General features: G+C 42.4%; 2 protein-coding genes across 2 annotated transcripts in view; both read right to left on the bottom strand.

Moving 5' to 3' along the window:
* Nucleotides 1–9,014, bottom strand: part of KIAA1210 — a gene marked incomplete at both ends in the record, with an annotated part of 57,785 nt that extends 48,771 nt beyond the window's left edge. The window contains one exon of the mRNA XM_079764572.1: nt 8,980–9,014. Within this exon, the coding sequence (XP_079620698.1) occupies nt 8,980–9,014 (35 nt within the window). The remainder of the gene's footprint in view (nt 1–8,979) is intronic.
* A 2,045-nt stretch (nt 9,015–11,059) lies between these two features.
* LOC307096233 (CCAAT/enhancer-binding protein gamma-like) lies at nt 11,060–11,509 on the bottom strand (the record flags this gene model as incomplete). The annotated part of the gene is made up of 1 exon (XM_079765796.1): nt 11,060–11,509. One exon carries the CDS (start codon nt 11,507–11,509, stop codon nt 11,060–11,062), a length of 450 nt encoding a protein of 149 aa, XP_079621922.1.
* Between the last annotated feature and the right edge of the window lie 7,207 nt (nt 11,510–18,716).

Below are 18,716 nucleotides of genomic sequence, written 5' to 3' on the forward strand. Positions count from 1 at the left end.
AATTTGTTGTGTTTGTAATAAGGAATACAGTTCCAAATGTTCAGGTTAGATGAGTAAATAGTTTATGTTTCTACTATCAAAGAAATTGAAGGAAGCCATTTTAACAATATGGGACCCTTTGTTAAATTTTTCTCATTTAGCCTTGGAGCCAATAGATGAAAGTCTTCCTCTCCCTATCAGGCTCTGAGTCTTCTGAAGACTAGAACATCTAACCAATTAATATCATTACAAGCTGTGTGACCTTGGACAAGTCATATGATTTCTTTTTTATATATAAATATATTTTTATTGATTTCAGAGAGGAAGGGAGAGGGAGAGAGAGATAGAAACATCAATGATGAGAGAGAATCATTGATCAGCTGCCTCCTGCACGTCCCACACTGAGGATCGAGCCCGCAACCTGGGCATGTGCCTTTGACCAGAATCAAACTCAGGATCCTTCAGTCCGCATGCTGACACTCTATCCACCGAGCAAACCAGCTAGGGCCATATGATTTCTTTATGCTTTAGTTTCCTTATCCACAAAATGAACATCCTCCCTTCTCCCAAGGATGAAGATGGTATGAATGTCACAATATCATGTCATTTTGACCTTCTGAGGATGAAGCATAGTTACAAAATGGTTAGGCTATGAGTTGGACAAATCTAGGTTTAACTCCTGGTTTTTGTCAATTACTAGCCTGTGATCTTGGGCAAGTCACTGAATTGTTCAAATCCTAAATTTCCTTATCTATTAAGTGGGGCTAGGGTAAGGGTAGTACCTCCAACATAGGCTAACTGTGAAGATTCATTCACTTAATAGCTATTTGTGGAGTACCTGCTGTGTGCTAAGAGATCAGAATAGTGCTCAAAAAAGAGAAGGGCCCTGCTCTCACAATTTTGTGAACTAACTTACATAAAGCTATTGGCATACAGTATAACACATAGGAAGCACTCAATACATGTTAGCTATTACCATTACTACTCTCCCCTGGTGTTAATGTACTATGTTCCCTGCTCTTCATAGCTTTCTCAAAGGTAGGGGATGAGACTTCCTCCAGTTATCCATTCTCTCCCCAGCCATTCCCTCTCCCTTCCTCTCTGAAATCAATGAAAATATACTTTAAAAAACCACAACACTGTATTTTTTATTAACTCAGAACCCTGTGCTTTATCTTCCAACCTAGTCTATCCATAAATAGTTCAGACTTCTCTTCTAGACATGATAGTGGCATAGCAAGGAGAACCTTTCCCCCCCTTTTCTCTTCTCAAGAAAGAATTACTAGTATATGGTTTTCCAATACCATCAGCAGAAACTTTCATTTACTTTTTCCATCCTAGAGAAACAGAAATGGGATTATGACTAATTAATTGGTTAAAAGTTGCTCTTTGTTTATCAGCATTTGGTGGCAAGGAACTCCCGTTTACCGCCTATGTCCTTGTCAGTTACTTGACTTAATCCTTGTGACAACCCTCTGAGGTAGGAATCATTATCTCCATTTAACAGATGAGACAACAAAGGCTCAGATGAAGGCATTTGCCCACGGCCACACAGCTAGTAAGTGGCATTGTGAGGATTCAAACCTATGTCTGACTCCAAAGCCCCATGCTCTTTCCATTACATGGTGCCAAATATTTTCAGGGTGTGTACATGTGTATCTCTCAGGCCAAACACTATGCTGAGTGGCTGAGCCCTTGGGCAGTATGACCTTGGATAGCACACTATAAGCTCCTGGGAGGGGCCTTCTTCCCTCCCAGTGGGCCAATTGCCTTGCTCCTTCATTAGCAGCCTGGGAGCCAGGCTGGTCCATACACTGCTCTGGTTTCCCAACCCCAAATGCCAAGCTTCCATGCATCTTTAAAGTGGTGCCTGGGCTCTCCTGTAACACCACTGGCTGGATGATGAACAGAGGTGGACCTGACATTGAAGAGCTCTTGGCTTCCTGCTGCTCTCTAATACAACCTCCCAATTCAGACACTCTTATTTTGAATTTAAGACCATTCTACTAAGACAGAACTTTTGCACTGAATCTAAATAAATGCAAAATGCACTCTTGTGTGCCAACTTGTAACATAAACCTTACACTTACAGAGAGCTTTGGCCTCTTCAAAGCTCCTCTGCAGCCATTTGATTCTCCCAACAATTCTGTGATGTAGACATTTAGGGAAGTGGCAATATTCTTCTTATTATTTTTATTATTGCTCCTATTTTACAAATGAGAAAACCAAGGCCCGAAGAGGCATGGGGACATGCCTATGGTAACACTATGAGGGATGAGAGTTAGTGTTCTACCTCTAAAGTGGCCTTTAAATATCTCATGGGAGATCTCCTTTGTAAGCCCTACTGAAGACTGATTTACATGATGACAATTACTATACTAATCACAAATCTCTGGCAATTATTACTACCATCTTTTATGAGACTGACGCCCTGCCTAATGAGCTAAGAGGGCAATTACTACCATCTTTTAAATGCTTACTGTGCTGGCCACTTTGCTACATGCTTTATTTCTAATGCAACATTTCATTGGATATTCATAATCTTTTGAGAATTGGTCCCATTATTACTCCCATTTTATAGATGAGAAAACTGAGGATTAGAAGGCTTATAGGACATACTCAAGACCATAAAGTTAGGAATTGATAGACTATAGACACAAACTTAAGACTGTCTGATCCTAGATCCATGTTTCACTAGTCTGCAGTGCCTCTAAAGTTGAGTTCAATATGGAAGCCACTAGGCACATATGGCTATTTAAGTTTAAGTTAATTAAAATTAAATTAAAAGCCAGCTCCTGCCCTGGCTGGGTCACTTAATTGGTTGGAGCATTGTCCCATACACCAAAAGGTTGTGGGTTCAATTCCCAGTCAAGGCACATAGATCCCCAGTTGGAGCATGTATGGGAGGCAACCAATCAATGTTTCTCTCTCTCACTCACTCTCTCTCTTTCTTCCTCCCTCCTTCTCTAAAATAAAGAAACATATCCTCTAGTGAGGATAAAATAAAATTTTTTAAGCCAGCTCCTCAGTCACACTAGCCACACTGAAAGTATTCAATAGCCACACATGGCTAAGTGGCTCTTGTATTGAACAGCACAGATAGAGAAAACCACAGAAACTTCCATCACCACAAACTTCTATTGAATAGTGCTGATCAAAACACTGGTGGTCCTCTTCAGACTTCTACTTTGGTAAAGTGTTCTTAGTTTAAGGCAGAGTTTTTCAGTCTTGACACAATTGGCATATGGGGCTGGACAATTTTTTGTTGCAGAGGGTTCTTCCTGTGCATTGTAAGAAGAGCCTACATGTTGAGCAGCATCCCTGGCCTCTACCCACTAGATGTCAGTAGCATACTTTCCATCTAGTTTTGTGCTATGTCAAAATGTCTGCAGACATTGCCAAAAGTCCCACACCCCTGCTGAAAACCTCTGGGTTAAGGTTAGCTTATGTATTTGAAGTAATCAAACAGCAAATCTTTTCACTGCCTAAACTTGGTCTTCATTTCTTCCAGTGAATCATAGTTTACAGCAATTTGCATTAAATGGGTGGTTTTAATAGCTATTGAAGATTTCATGAAAGAGTAAAAACCATTTAAAGCAGCAGAATGAACCCTGGCCAGTATGACTCAGTTGGTTGGAGTGTCATCCCCTATACCCAAAGGCAATGGGTTCAATTCCGTCAGGGCACATACTCAGGTTGCGGGTTCGACTGGTGTTTCTCTCCCTTCCTCTCTCTAAAATCAACTTTTTAAAAAAATGATAGTTTCCCCCTAGCTGGTTTGGCTTAGTGGATAGAGCGTCAGTCTGCGGACTGAAGGATCACAGTTTCGATTCCGGTCAAGGGCACCTGCCCAGGTTGTGGGCTCAATCCCCAGTAAAGGGTGTGCAGGAGGCAGCCAATCAATGATTCTCTCTCATCATTGATGTTTCTATCTCTCTTTCTTCCTCTCTGAAATCAATAAAAATATATATTTTTTAAAAGTAAAAAATATATATAGTTTCTGCAGTCAACAAATAATTTAAAAAATAAAGCAAGATTAACCAAAGAATGTATATGCATATATGCATAGCCCATGGACACAGACAATAGTGTGTCTTTTTCCCATCATTAGATCTTCCCTAGGGTGGGGGGGGGGGGTTGGAACCAGATGGAGGGGGGCAATGGGGAAAAGTGGGGGATATTTGTAATACTCTCAACAATAAAGATAACATTTTTAAAAACAAATGAAAAAAATAAGTAAATAAATAAAATAAAGCAGCAGAATGAGGCCCTGGCTAAGTAGCTCAGTTGGTTAGTGTTATCCCGATATGCCAAGTTTACAGGGGTGATCTCAGGTCAGGGTACATACAAGAATTAAATAATGAGTGCATTAATAAGTAGAACAACAAATTGATTTTGCTTTCTCTCTCCTTTCCTCTCTGTAAAAAAATCAATTAAATGAAATTTAAAGCAGCAAAATGAGAGTGAAGATGCTAATGAGGATTACTCTAATGTAGTGTTCAATTAGCTGCCCAAATTTCCTATCCATTAACTATAACTATGAAATTGTGAAGGATAAAAATGAATTGGTTTATTGAATGTTAACGTTGAAAATAAATGACAGGAGCAACCAAATCACATACTACATTTTGGCTACTAATTTCTAGAAATAACAAACAACAAAAATTACGCTACTTCGGAAATTGGGAAAAGAATCCCAAACTGCTAAAGTTGATCCAACAGAAAAAGAGCTTTTAAAGGATTCAAGAAAAACTAGTGGAAACATTCCCATATAAAATGCTGAAATTTTGGTTGCTGATGAAATCATATATCTTTCCACATTTTAATATATTCCCAAGAAAACTAAACATAAGACACACTTTTTCAAATGAAACCTGTCAACTACATCTTCAGAGAAATCTCCAAAAGATCTTAAAACCACTCCCCCTAAATGAACTTTTACAGAGTTAAATATTTTAACTGTGTTATAGTCAAAAGAGACAAACTTTTGGTAAACTGGTAAATACAGCAAATAGTTTATTCAAGAGCTTTCCCAAAGGTGGGCCTTCCCAAACTCCTACCCTACCCCGTGCAAAAGGTGAGGCTGGGGACCTGGGTACACCTGCCACTCCATCCACTCTCTTGTGTGTTCTAATGAAAGGGAAAGTACTTCGAACAGATGCCACAGAGTGAGTGCAGGTTAGCAAAATGCAATAACCAGTCTGGGCCCCTGGCCAGGGAACTGGAGTTAACAGCCTTTCTTCTAAAACTAAAATCGGGGGGCAGCGGGCGGGTGGGGGGCATGGAAGATGAGGAGAAGAAAAGGAAGCAACGTGCAATAGGGATCTCTACTGACCACATTAAATGCTCTTAATTACAGTGAGGAGTGGAAGTTGGGTCTGAGCTAGTAGGTTGAGTAGATGTAGCGACATATTTCTGGTGCTTTCTGCTAGCTTATATTTGCCTTCCATAACTGCAAGCTCACATAGGGCCAGGCTTCATGTTCATCGTTGCTCCCTGGGTACAGGTAGGTCTCAGGTTAAGGAGAACAGGTTGCAGATAAGGTGGTGAGACTGTCAGCTACTGGAGGGACCTGCAGGGTTATAGATCCTCCGGCATCTGGGAACTAGGGGTTACCAGGGCCAAGAAAGAATGCATGGGCCCCCTGAGCACCAGCAACTGTAACTCATGAAAAGTCAGTATTTGTGGCCTCTAATCTCAACTAGCAGGCCACACTGATTTTTTTGGGGGGAGGAAGGGGTGCATCAGGGAAGATCTGCAGCCGAGGGGTTCAGGCTGGCTCATCATTAGTTCTTCCCTGGTAAGGTGTCAGGTGCCTGTTGCAGAAGTGCTCAGCCTCAACTTCCTGAATCCTGTTCTTAGAGTGGGAAAAACTGACTGCATGATGTGAAGGGCCCACCAACTTAGCAAGCTCCCGCAGATGACCACTAAGCATCAGAGTGACACAAAAGCATTCAGGTCCTATTGAAACGCACATTTTCAGGAGTAATCCGTCCATGCCTTCTAACCTATCATCACAGGTCAGTGATAGGACCACAGGATGGCAATGTGTTAGCCTAGGGAAAGTCCATAGCTTAAGATGCCAGAGGCTTGAGAAGACAGGTTTGGAGAGAAGGGTCAGGTGCAGGTCCAGAACACCTGGAGTGGAAAGAGTGCTGAAATGGGAAAGGGGTTATAACAGGAGATTCTGAGGTAGCCAAAATCAAAGTTGCCCTAGCTCACTATCTTGTCTTGAGCTGAATCCACGTCTGCAGCAGTCCCAGCCACAGTATTCTATGATGCAGGCTCTTGGTCCTTTGCTCAGAGGATGATCTTTCCTTTATCCCAGGTTGTACAGCTCTACACTGGAAGGCAGGGTACTTGAGATTCTAATCTTGGAATTATCATTGACTGTGTGACCTACAGAGAATCACTTAACATCTTTGAGGTCCACTTTCACCACCCTTAAAATGAAGACATTTTCACCCATCCCACCATTACAGGATCTTGTCTGGTTAAGAAAATTATTTTGCTTTTCCTTCATCTCCTCACATACTTGCACAAAATAGTATCACATAATTCAGGACTACTACTATTTTTCCCTTATAATAATGTCTATTCACTGAACCCATGATAATTCTCCTGTCACCTGCAGTCATTCTATATCTATGAAAATAGTAGAACTTAATTGCTAGTTATCTTAAGCAAGAGCTAAATCTACAATAATCAGTTTAGAAGTTAAACACCAAAACTGGTACCCTAACAACTCACTTGATTAGAGCAAGGTACCAATGAGGCTAGTAGAATGGAGTCAAGGCCTACAAGGATTTATGTGGCTCTGAATACCACAAATGTTATTAGTACCTCCTTATCCATGGTTTTGCTTTTCTTTTTTCTCACCCAAGGATTTGTTTATTGATGAGAGAGAGAGAGAGAGAGAGAGAGAGAGAGAGAGAGAGAGAGAGAAACATTGATGTGAGAGAGAAAAATCCATCAGTTGCTTTCCATACACACCCCAACTGGGCATTGAACCGGAAACGTAGGTATGTGCCCAGACCAGGATTTGAGCCTGCAAATTTTTGGACGATGCTCCAACCAACTGAGCCACCCAGCCAGGGCCTGTGGTTTTGCTTTTAGTAGTTTTACTTACCCTCAATCAACTGTGGTCTGAAAATATTAAATGGAAAATTCCAGAAATAAACAATTCATAAGTATTAAATTGCTCGCCATTCTCAGTACCATAATAAAATCTTGTGCTGTTCTGCTTTGTCCTACCTGGGATCATCCTTTTGTCCGGTATATCCATGCTGCATACACAATCTGCCCATTAGTCACTCATCCACCTTGGTTATCAGATTAACTGTCATGGTTGTGTTCAAATAACCCGTATTTTAATTAATAATGGTCCCCAAACAACACATTACTTTTAATACAGTATATTGTTGCAGTTGTTCTATTTTATTTTTGTTGTTGTTAATCTCTTACTGTGCCCATTATAAATTAAACTTTATCATAAGTATGTATGCAAAGGGAAAAACGTAGGGTATATAGTGTTCAGTACTATGCTAAGTTTCAGGCATTCACTAGGGTCTTAAAACATATACCCTGTGGTTAAGGGGAGGGTACCCATTTCCACCACTGGTCAAACATCTCCAACTCATATAATAATGTATATATCTATATATAACATTTAGAATACAATTGTGATCTGGAGAGGAAACTGTGACCCTACCCTGTGTTTCCACCCAAATTCAACTTTCAAGACCTACTGGTTTCCTTGAAAGGGTGCAACCCTCCTGATTTGGCTACATTGCAATTCTAAGAACCCCCCTCTGGGCTTGCATGGGGAGCAATGAATATCTGAGCAGTAGGATTTCCCTTCAGGTAGTCCTCTCCCACTACCTCCTGGAGCCCTGGAAAAAGCTCAGAGAAAAGGACCTAACACCATATCAAATAAGGAGACTGCACATTGTATAGCTTGGAACACACTTATAAAATTAAGAACTCAAAAAATTTAAGGCGATTTTCTCCACTCATTCAAATTCTGCTACCTCTTTTCATCCCTCTCCCCCCCTTGCTCTCCTCTCTCCAGTTTCTTGTCCTCAGGGCCCCCCACCCCTTTATATCTTTATTTTCAGTCACACTGGATGCTGACTGGTGCAATAACAAAGTGTTTCAGTGTAACTGAAACACATCATTTAACTGAATTATTGCTGAGAACGTTGTTTTAATAGTGTTACTAGTCAATGAAATTAGCTTTGTAAAATCCAGGTTTGTGGGATACTTTAAGATGACACGGGCTAGGAACCTATATCTTTGCCCCAATCTCTTTTCCCTAACCTATCTGGTTATATAAACATTTTCCTCCTCTGTGCAGCTCTCCCTTCTCAGACCCTTGAGTCATTCCTTACAAACTCAGGGAATATCAAAGAGGTATCACAAAGTACCCTTGCACCAAGAGGTCGGGCAACACGATGCACAGGAAAGGAAACCCCAGGAATAACTGGGTATTTTCATGTCAGTCACTGAGCCTCAGCTAAAGTTTGCCTTTGGTGCCTCTCTCCTTGCCTTGGCAAGTAAATTAATCAACAACCGCAATAGCTTTGGGAAGACGCCCCGCCTGTCCCGTCTGCCCAGCCCGATCCCTCTTTTGCTGGGACACAGGTGAGCCAGGTAGGGCCAGCGGCGGGAAGGAGAAAGCCTGAAAGTCAGGAACCGCGTGGTGTCCAGCTACCCTGCAAGGCTTCCTTGGCCACTGAGTTCTGGAAGCCCGCGCCCCGCCGCTTTCCCACGCATATGCACACCTGTACGAGCCCTCCCAGAGCGTCCCGCCTCCAAGCCGCGGGTGCGAAGACAGGATCCCCTCCATGCCTGCCACCCAGCCTGGGTGGCTCCCAGCTGCCCCTCTTGCTGGCTAGCGCCCTGCTTGGACAGGTAGAGGCCAATGCACCCACTGCCCACGCTCTGCCACCCTCCACTCCGCGGAGTCCTGTTGGAGCCCTCACAGCACCCGCCACTTACTCTGGAATCTTCAGACACCCATAGAACCCAGCCATGGTGCTTCCGACGGAGCCGGTGGCCCGCCAGGAGCCTGGCCTGCTGGGGTTTATAGGAAACGGCACTGCGGGAGAATCGATGGGGATGCCACGCTTGCTGGAGGAGCTCTGAACGCTCAGTGCTCACACGCACGCAGCTCCAAACCAGCCGGCCGGCCGAAGCAACCAGCCAGATGAAGTTTCTTTTCCGAGGCCTCTCTCTGTCTTCTGAACTAGGTCCAAAGAGGGCTGGGCTTGTTCCTTACATGGTTAGAACAGTTAACTCCCCTTTTCCCCCTGCCTCCAACTTCCCGCGACCACAGTATGCTCAGTGCAAAACACCAGATGCTCTTTCTTAGGATCTCTGTATCCCTGCAGGCTAACGAATGTGAGGAGGAGTTTGGAGGGGAAGAAGCCCAAAAGAGTTTGTGGAGACTGTTACCCCGCAAGGAGGGACAGTCCACAGCTTTGGGAAGCAAATGTAAATTAGTCGCTTTCAGGCATTTTTTATTCTGCAGGCTGGCGGGGGGGGGGGGGCGGGGGGGAGGGACAAAGGAGTGGGGGGAGGGAAAGCCCGAAAGGGAATTTAAATAGCTAGGCTGCAAGCATTCCCACCTCAATCTGAGCACTATTTTTGACCCGTCTAAATTGTTTCGTTTAATCCCAAGGAAAACGATCTACTTCCTAAGCAAGTTTAGGGAAAAATAAAATAAAATAAAATAAAAACCACCAAGAATGTCCTTAAAGCTGTGAACAAAATTTGAATTCCCTTGAGATGAAAGTCCCCATCAATGATCATGTATACACAGTGGATCTCAGTTATAACATGACTTATATTGCATGGATTCAGAGGTAATGTTAATCACATGTGTCTGCAGAAAACTGAAAGAACAGGAGAGAACAAAATGTGACCTGATGCTGGCTGCCTGGAAGATCCAGTAGGGCATCTTTCCCAGCCCCAGTCCCTGCCCTAGCATCTGAGACACAGAGATTTGCAACATTGTGATTTTTAAGTGTCTGGTGAGAATGTGAACAGCAAGGCAAATGTAGATGCAGGTTGGGGGCTCTTTTTAATTACTGAGAGAAATCAAGGGTTTTAAAAGGTCAAGATTTCTCCAGGGAAGGCAGGGGGTAGGAGGCAGTCATTAAATACCTCAGGACTGAACCTTATCCAAGGGCCTAAGTCTTGCTTCCTTGAATAAAAAGGAAAAAAGCCAGGTTGGGGCCCCTTCCGGGAGGGGGAGGGGGTAGTGTCTTGGCCAGTCTGTAGCAGAGGGCCTGCTTTCCTTCTTTAGTGAGCAATAGGCAACAAACACCCTGTTTCTGGAATTTCATTGGATGAGTAGACCAAGGACTAGGTTTATATTGTAGATACTGAATCTTGGCCTGTGGCTAAAATTTCTATCTAGAATGTATGGTTATTTCTCTATTCATATGTGGCTTACCCATTTAGTGTGTTTTTTGCAATTATGTTTTAATCAAAGAATAACTTCTGGGGTGCCTACCCCAGAGGGTGGTTAGTAAAGACCAATTTTTAAATTGATTTTATATTATTATTATTATTATTTGGTTTCTATAGCCCTAAGGATTTTAATACATAATTTAGAATAAAATCACAAATAGATGATCACAAACAACATTCAACTTTTCTTAATCCAATTAGCCATTTCCATTAAAATCCAGAACCTTCTGCAGGACCTGCCAATTCCTCATTCCTTTTGTCAACCTAAAAACAAAACAAAACAAACAAACAAACAAACAAAATGCATTTCTTGGGAAGTTGGGATTTATTAAGAACATCCAGGTCTGGGGCTTTTTTTTTTTTTTTTTACCATATACCTTAAAATTTTGTTTCTTTATCCCAATATTATTTAAAACCAGAAATTTGAATTACATGGCTAACAATTTTAGCTAATCAACTCTTTAGTGCTGATCCTAGAAAATAACCTTCAATTGATCTTTGGATAATGGAACAAGACAATGTTCAGCCATTGATATGAGTGGTGTAAGTTGTCAACACCTTTCATGTTCAAGCCACAAGTTGTGAAGTTGGGAAGGGGTGCAGTCTACTGTCCTGCATTATCAAAATTTGTCATATTTTCAGTGCTACTAGATTGCACGTTGTCTGCAAGGTTATGTGCATGCTCAAGAAACAAATCTTTCAGTACACTTAATTCCTTAGTCAGCAATTTAATTTTTGCTTCCAACCGTTCATTCTCTTCTTTGAGCTGATTCACTCTCTGCAAGGTATCCTGTGCTTTCTGCCTGCTTTTCAACTGGCTGTTTTTCAGAGCCATGTTGTTCCTCTCTCTGCATTGACTATACTCATCACTGTTTCCATCCATGTGTGAACTCTTTTTGCTTTGCTTGCTTGGAGGCACAGCCTTACCTCCTCCCCCAGGGCCAGCGGGCACCAGCTGAGGAACCTGCTGTAAGCCGCTGGCATGAGCCTGAGTATGAATAACACTTATTCCATTCACTCCTGGAGTACCATTCTGCTGCAATATCTTGCTCATTTGGGCACTTTCTCTTGCCAACACAGAACAGACAGAAATGAGGGCATGGCAATCAATGGCTTCCACTCTACATGGCCAAGAAATCTTCACATGTACCTGGTGTGGTTCAATGGTTGAGTGTCAATCTATGAACCAGGAGGTCACGGTTCGATTCCAAGTCAGGTACATGCCTGGGTTGCAGGCTTGATCCCCACTAGGGGATGTGCAGGAGGCAGCCTATCAAAGATTCTCTCTCATCATTGATGTTTCTATGTCTCTCTCCCTCTCCCTTCATTTCCACTCTGAGCAGCCCAAGCCGCCAGGCCTCACAGCCAGGAGCTTAATTGATTTTAAACAGAGTGGGAGGGAGAGGAAGAGGGAGAGGGAGAGGGAGAGGGAGGGGGAGAGGGAGAGGGAGAGGGAGGGGAAAGGGGAGGGGGAAGGGAAGGGAGAGAGAGGGAGAGAGAGAGAGAGGGAGAGAGAGAGATCTATCATCTATGTGAGAGAAAACAGGGATTGGTTGCCTTCTATATGCCCTTACCAGGAATGGAATCCACAACCTGGGTATGTGCCCTGACTGGGAACCAAACCTATGACCTTCCATGCACAACAATGCTCCAGTCAACTGAGACACACTGGACAGGACAGGAAAGACCAATTTTAATATTGGCCAGAGAAGAAACTAATTAGGAAGGCAAATCTTCCACCCAAATAGAACACACATGGAATTTTGTTTTTTGATTATGCATGCTTCGTGCTTATTTGGCCTACTCCTTTATTTCATTGTTCTGAATAATCTACAGTAGAAGGTCCACAGAAAATCCAGCCTTCAATTCCCAGACTATACTGATGGCTCCTTCTCACAGCATTTGAGGTCAGGGCTCTGAAGTCAGAGCTGAGTTCAAATCCTGACTCTGGATAAATTTAAGAGGTGTGATAACTGCATTGGGATTTTGTAGGAAAATGTCTTTGTTCCTGTGAGATACATGCTGAAGTATTTAGAGGTGAAGTATAATGATGTCTGCAAGTTTTGCTCAAGTAGGTCAGAAAAATTAGAGAGAGAGAGAGAGAGAGAGAGAGAGAGAGAGAGAGAGAGTGAGAATGATAAAACATGCAGCAGAATGTTAACATTTGGTGACTCTAAGTGAAGCCTATATGGATCTTCATTGTACTATTATTTCTTTTCCTTTTTAATCCTTACCTGAGGATATTTTTCCATTGATTTTTTAGAGAGAATAGAAGGTAGAGGGAAAGACACAGAGAGAAACATCAATGTGAGAGAGACACATTGATTAGTTGCTTCCCACGCAGGCCCCAACCAGAGCCAGGGATTTAGCCTGCAACCGAGGTACCTATCCTTCACTGGATTTGTAACTGGGACCCTTCAGTCCACAGGCGCTCCATCCACTGATAGGGCAATTCTTTTTTGAAAAAAAAAACATTATTGATTGATTTTAGAGAGAGGAAAGAGGGGAGAAAAAAGCATTGATGTGTTGTTCCACTTATTTATGCATTTATTGGTTTATTCTTGTATGTCCCCTGACCTGGGATTGAAACCAAAACCTTGGCATATTGAGATGATGCTCTAACCTAGTGGTCGGCAAACTGCGGCTCGCGAGCCACATGTGGCTCGTTGGCCCCTTGAGTGTGGCTCTTCCACAAAATACCACGTGTGGGCGCGCACGTACAGTGCGATTGAAACTTCGTGGCCCATGCGCAGAAGTTGGATTTCGGCTCTCAAAAGAAATTTCAATCGTTGTACTGTTGATATTTGGCTCTGCTGACTAATGAGTTTGCCGACCACTGCTCTAACGAACTGAGCTAACCAATCAGGGCTGCACTATTCTTTTTAACTTTCCTGTAGTTTTGAATTGTTTTCAAAATTTAAAGTTGGAAATAAAACCTTAGCTCCATCTGTCTTATCAACTGTACAGTAGTAAATTATTTACTCCTTGCAAATCTGAGTTCCTTTGGCTCTAAAATTGAGATATTAATAGATCCTATCCCCACAGGGTTGTTATGAGGATTTAAATGAGATAATAAATGTAATGCCCTTAAGCATGTTTCCTGTCCCTTAGGAAGGCCTCATTAACTGATAGGAATTACTATTATCATGCCATTGTTATTTAACACTTGATTACTTACTGTCTTTTATTGTTCTCAAGGTGTTTCAAATGCAAATATCGTGTCTCCTTAACTTGGACTTTAAGCTTCTAGAGGGCAAGACACATTTCTTACACTTGTCTTTTGCCTACTATAATATCTGGCACAGCACCTTGTAATCACAGATAGTGAATAGAATACCTTGTCAAAGTGACTTTGAGGTTACTATTCTGTGGGATCTTTGGTTATAGCATAGACTTGAAAATTATCATGTGCCCAAAGGCCATTCATTATTTATTACAGACCAATAGAAGATAATGTTAGCATAGCTTGGTGGGAGCTGGGTAAGAAGATAGAACTGTAAAACATTTATTTAAGGAATAGATTTTTTTTACTTCTTAAAATTGGAGGTAGATTCCTTCATGCACAACCAGACTTTTGGGGAAAAGAGTCTACCTTTTATAAATGCCATGAGGGCATACATTTCATTGCTTGGCTTCCAGGATAGGGATGGCTTCTACTAAGCAACTTGGGCATTCCTTAGATGCCAGGACAATAAGGCAGATTTTTAGGATGGCAGGGCACAGCTGCCCCTCCCAATGAAAGGGAGAGTGCAAACATTGCAAGTGACCCCCACTTCTTGAATAAATGCCTCTGTTGCTTTAGAAGGGAGTCCAATCTTCCTGACTCTAATTGATGATTCCAGTGAGTCTAAAACATGCAGGGTAGAACCTGGCCAGGTAGCTCAGTTAGTTAGAGCCTTGGCGATCTCCAGGGTTTAAAGTTCAGTATTTCCCCTTCCCCAGTCAGGACACATACAAGAATCAACCAATGAATGCATAAATAAGTGGAATAACAAAAAATAATGTTTCTCTCTCCTTTCCTTCTCCTCTCTCTCTCTCTCTCTCTCTCTCTCTCTCTCTCTCTCTCTCTCTTCAAATAAATAAATAAATAAATAAATAAATAAATAAATAAATTTTAAATTAAAAAATAAAACATGTAAGGTAAATTTGAATAAACCTTCAGAACTGACTCAAAAACCTTGCCAAGACTTTTAAACACATGGTTCTTTAAAAAAATCCTTATAATCACTAGAGCCTGAAATGGAGAATGGTGAAACTCCAGAGCAGATGCAAGCCATTACAAAAGTTCCTCTCAATCCCTGTCTCTCCTCCCTTTCCTTTTGGCTTCAGTCTCCCTCCTTCCTTTTCCCCTCTCCCCTCCGTCTACCTCCTGAGGCTCACTGAACCAATTCCCACTAAATTCTGGCAAAGAAACGGTGGGTTTAGGAGTTAGGAATGAGAGAGACAAAGCAGTTTAGTGTCTAAATCCATGTGACCCTGCTGATCACAGCATCCCAAATGGAGTGACATCTCACAAATCCTGGGAAGATAACCTAGAAAGCTGAGTTATGGCTTCTATGGGGCCATTCATCCAGACATCTCAGAGAGCCTTCAGAATATCTGCCCTCACAACACCCTAGGGAGTCTGGGGGCAAGTGAGGTTCAGAAATTCAAGACCAACAGAGCCAGAACCATCTGGGGCAGGGACCTTTCCCAGCCCCAACATTTGTAAACAAGTCAAGTCTGATGCAAATTAACATTAAGGAAGGAGGAGGTAGGTTTGGGGAAGAGAAAGCCAATAAGATACTAAGTTGGGGGCTAGGAAGGGGGAGGAGAGGGTGCCTCCCCGGGATTGGAAGGTTGAAAGGGAGGAATGCTACATAATGATGCTTACAAAGGTATTTACTTGCTAATGGTAGTGCTCATCCTGAGGATTTGTTCCTTCAAATCCTCTTCCCACTCCTTATCCTACACCAGGCAGTCTTCAGGCCATTGAGCATCTCCTGCTGCATGGACACCTTGGATTGGGGGAGGGAAGAAACAGCAGGAAAGTCACCATCACTTGCCTCACTGCATGCTGGTGCTTGTGCTTGTGGTGGAGGAAAGCAACCAGATTTGGAGGAAATCTGTCTTATATAGAATGTTTAGAATGTAGTTTTATTACTCTCAGGCTATATATCCAATAACACAAACTTGGCTCCAGGTGTGGTCCTAGGGGACCCGCCTGACTGAACAGAGATGAGAAGAGTTTATAAATCGACATTCTGAAATGTTTCTAAATGCACAACCATCCGTCCGCCTGCCTGCTAGATTTGCCCTTGTTTCAGGTTTTCCCTTTCCTGAGTAGAAACTGGAGCTCAGATGGGGGTCAATGATGTTGAGAGCAAAGGTGCAAAGATGTGGAAGATCCTTGCCAGTTTCTTGCTGGATGCATTCATTTCCTTTCCCCCTGACTGTGTGAAAACTCCAAAATTGATCCCCTTCGCTCCCTCCCTCCCCCAGCTTCCTGGCCCTCAAGGTCCTCAGAATGGAACAGTGCTCAGGAAGGAGGAGAAATCCAATTTTCTTTTCCCTTACCTCCAGTCAAGGCCAAAATAATTATCTCCAACCTGAAAATCACCAGGAAAGAGAAAGCACACATATTTATTACTCACACTTCACTTAGCCCAGAGCTTAGAGGTGTGAGGCAGCTGGGGCCCCACAGCTGCCATCTCCGGGGTCAGAAGCCCTGCCAAGCTGCACTTCCCCTACAGGTAGCACTGTCCATAGACTCCATGCCCCTCTTCACTCAACCATCAACCCAGAGAGCAAAGGCCTAGTCAGGGATGCCACCTTCACTGAAGAAGGGAGATTTGCTGGATACAGTAAATGAGGTTTTTACCACCATGACAAGCAGAAAACTGTTCTGGCTTCCAAGTCCAGGCAGCTGAGAGGGAAGTGACCCCCCCGGGTCTGGAATCAGTGATTCACACTGGCCTACCCAAACAGCCTCCTGCTGTCATTTTATTTTCTTCATTACTTAACATCCTGGAGAAAGAGTTCCTAGTCCTTCCTCTTAGGCCACTGGCATCCTGAGTTGAATGACTGGTCAGTGGGACAAGTAAAGGCATGTAGCCAGGGCAGCTGGCCTCCAAGAACTCCCCCCAAAAAAAGAAAGAAAAATGGGGTTGAAAAAAGCCTAACCTCACACAAACTTATAAAATGACTAAACATAAAAGCCCTTCTCTACTCTCCATCCCCAATAAGTCCATATTCTACTTCTTGGGTTCCTTCCAGGAAACAGAAAGTTGTATACATATAAATACTTTTTGCTTCTTTTTATTTACAAAAACAACAACAACAAACAAACCAAACCAAACAAACCAAAAAACAAACAAACAAACAAAAAACACCACAGATCATACTCTACACAGCTTTTTCATTTGCTTTTGTTCTACCTAATAAGCTTATCTTGGCACTCTCTCCCAAGCCAGGAAGGTGTCACACATTCTTTGATAACTGCAAATCAACAGACTCTCAAATGATCCTTGGGAATAAAAATTTGAGGACTGCCCTAGCTGGTTTGGCTCAGTGGATAGAGTGTCAGCCCACAGACTGAAGGGCCCAAGGTTCGATTCCTGTCAAGAGCACATGCCCGGGTTGTGGGATCGGTCCCCAGTGGGGCATGTAGGAGGCAGCCGATCAACGATTCTTACTCATCCTCTCTCTCCCCCCCTTCTCTCCCTGTCTCCCTTCCTCTCTGAAATCAATAAAAATATATTTTTTTAAAAAATTGAAGACTGCTACACTGAGCTCTCTCTCATTCTTACTCCCAAAGTCTCTGTCCTATTTCCTCAGAACCTCAGAGCCTTGCTGTGTACCAGCTGACAATAACTGATAGTAATAATCACACCAACAGATTAACATGCTGCTTGTCTCAAGTCAGGAAGAGCATAGGTCTGCTAAGAGGGTCCCAAAGAATGTATTAGTGGTAGGAGGTTCAGGTGTCATGGCGGGTCCAATGCCTATGCTATTTAAGTTGAGGTAGAATGAGGAAAGGATATAGATGTTCAGGCCACCTCCTATATGCCATCTACTTTACTGCTGAATTTAACTGCTCTGGTGAATTACTACTGGCCTCAAGACGACTTAGCTTTTACTCCTCAATACTGGCCCAAACAAGGGCCTAAGAGAAGGGGATAAACAGAGGAAAAGAAAGATCTTTCTTTTTTAATTATTTTTTATTTTATTTTGAGGAGTGGCTCAGCGGTTGAGCATCTACCTATAAACCAGGAGGTCATGGTTTGATTCCCAGTCATGGCACATGCCCAGGTTGTGGTCTCAATCCCCAGTGTGGGGCATGCAGGAGACAGCCAATCGATGATTCTTTCTCATCATTAAGTTTCTATCTAGCTCTTCCTCTCCCTTCCTCTCTCTGAAATCAATAAAAATATATTTAATTTTTTTTATTTTCAGCTAGATTTACATGCAGTTGCAAGAAATAATACAGAAAGATCTCATTTACTCTTTACCCCATTTCTCCCAATGGTAACAGCTTGCAAAACTATAGCACACTATCACAACCCGGGGATTGACATTAATACAATCTGAGAATTTTTCCATCTCTACAATGACCCCTCATGTTGTCCTTTTATAGCCACAGCTACATCTCTCCCACCCCCAACGCCCCCCTCAACCCCTGGCAACAACTAATATCTTCTCCATGTCTATAATTTTATCATTTCAAGAATGCTATTGAAATAAAACCATACAGAATTGCTACAGCCACTATGGAAAACAGTATAGAGGTTCCCCCAAAAAATAAAAACAGAACTACCATATAATAGCCAAGACATGGAAACAACCTAAGTGTCCATCAACAGATGAATGGATAAAGAAAATGTCACACACACACACACACACACACACACACACACACACACACACGAATGTTATTCAGCCATAAAAAGAAGGAAAACCTCCCATTTGTGACAACATGGATGGACCTTCTTGAGGGCATTATGTCAAGTGAAATGAGTCAGACAGAGAAAGACAAGTACTGTCTGACCCCACTTATATATGGAATCTAAAAAAGCCACTCATAGAAACAGAGAGTAAAAGGTATACAGATTGAAAAAAAGAAAACTACTCTTATTTGCAAATGACATAAGTGTCTATGTAGAACATCTGAAAGAACTGATAAAAAAGACTACTAGAACTAATAAGTGATTATAGGAAGGTTGCAGTATACAAGGTTAATATATATATGTCAATCAATTTCTTATATATCATCAATTACCACC

Source organism: Cnephaeus nilssonii (assembly GCF_951640355.1).
Source record: "Cnephaeus nilssonii genome assembly, chromosome: X".
Classification (NCBI taxonomy): Eukaryota; Metazoa; Chordata; class Mammalia; order Chiroptera; family Vespertilionidae; genus Cnephaeus; species Cnephaeus nilssonii.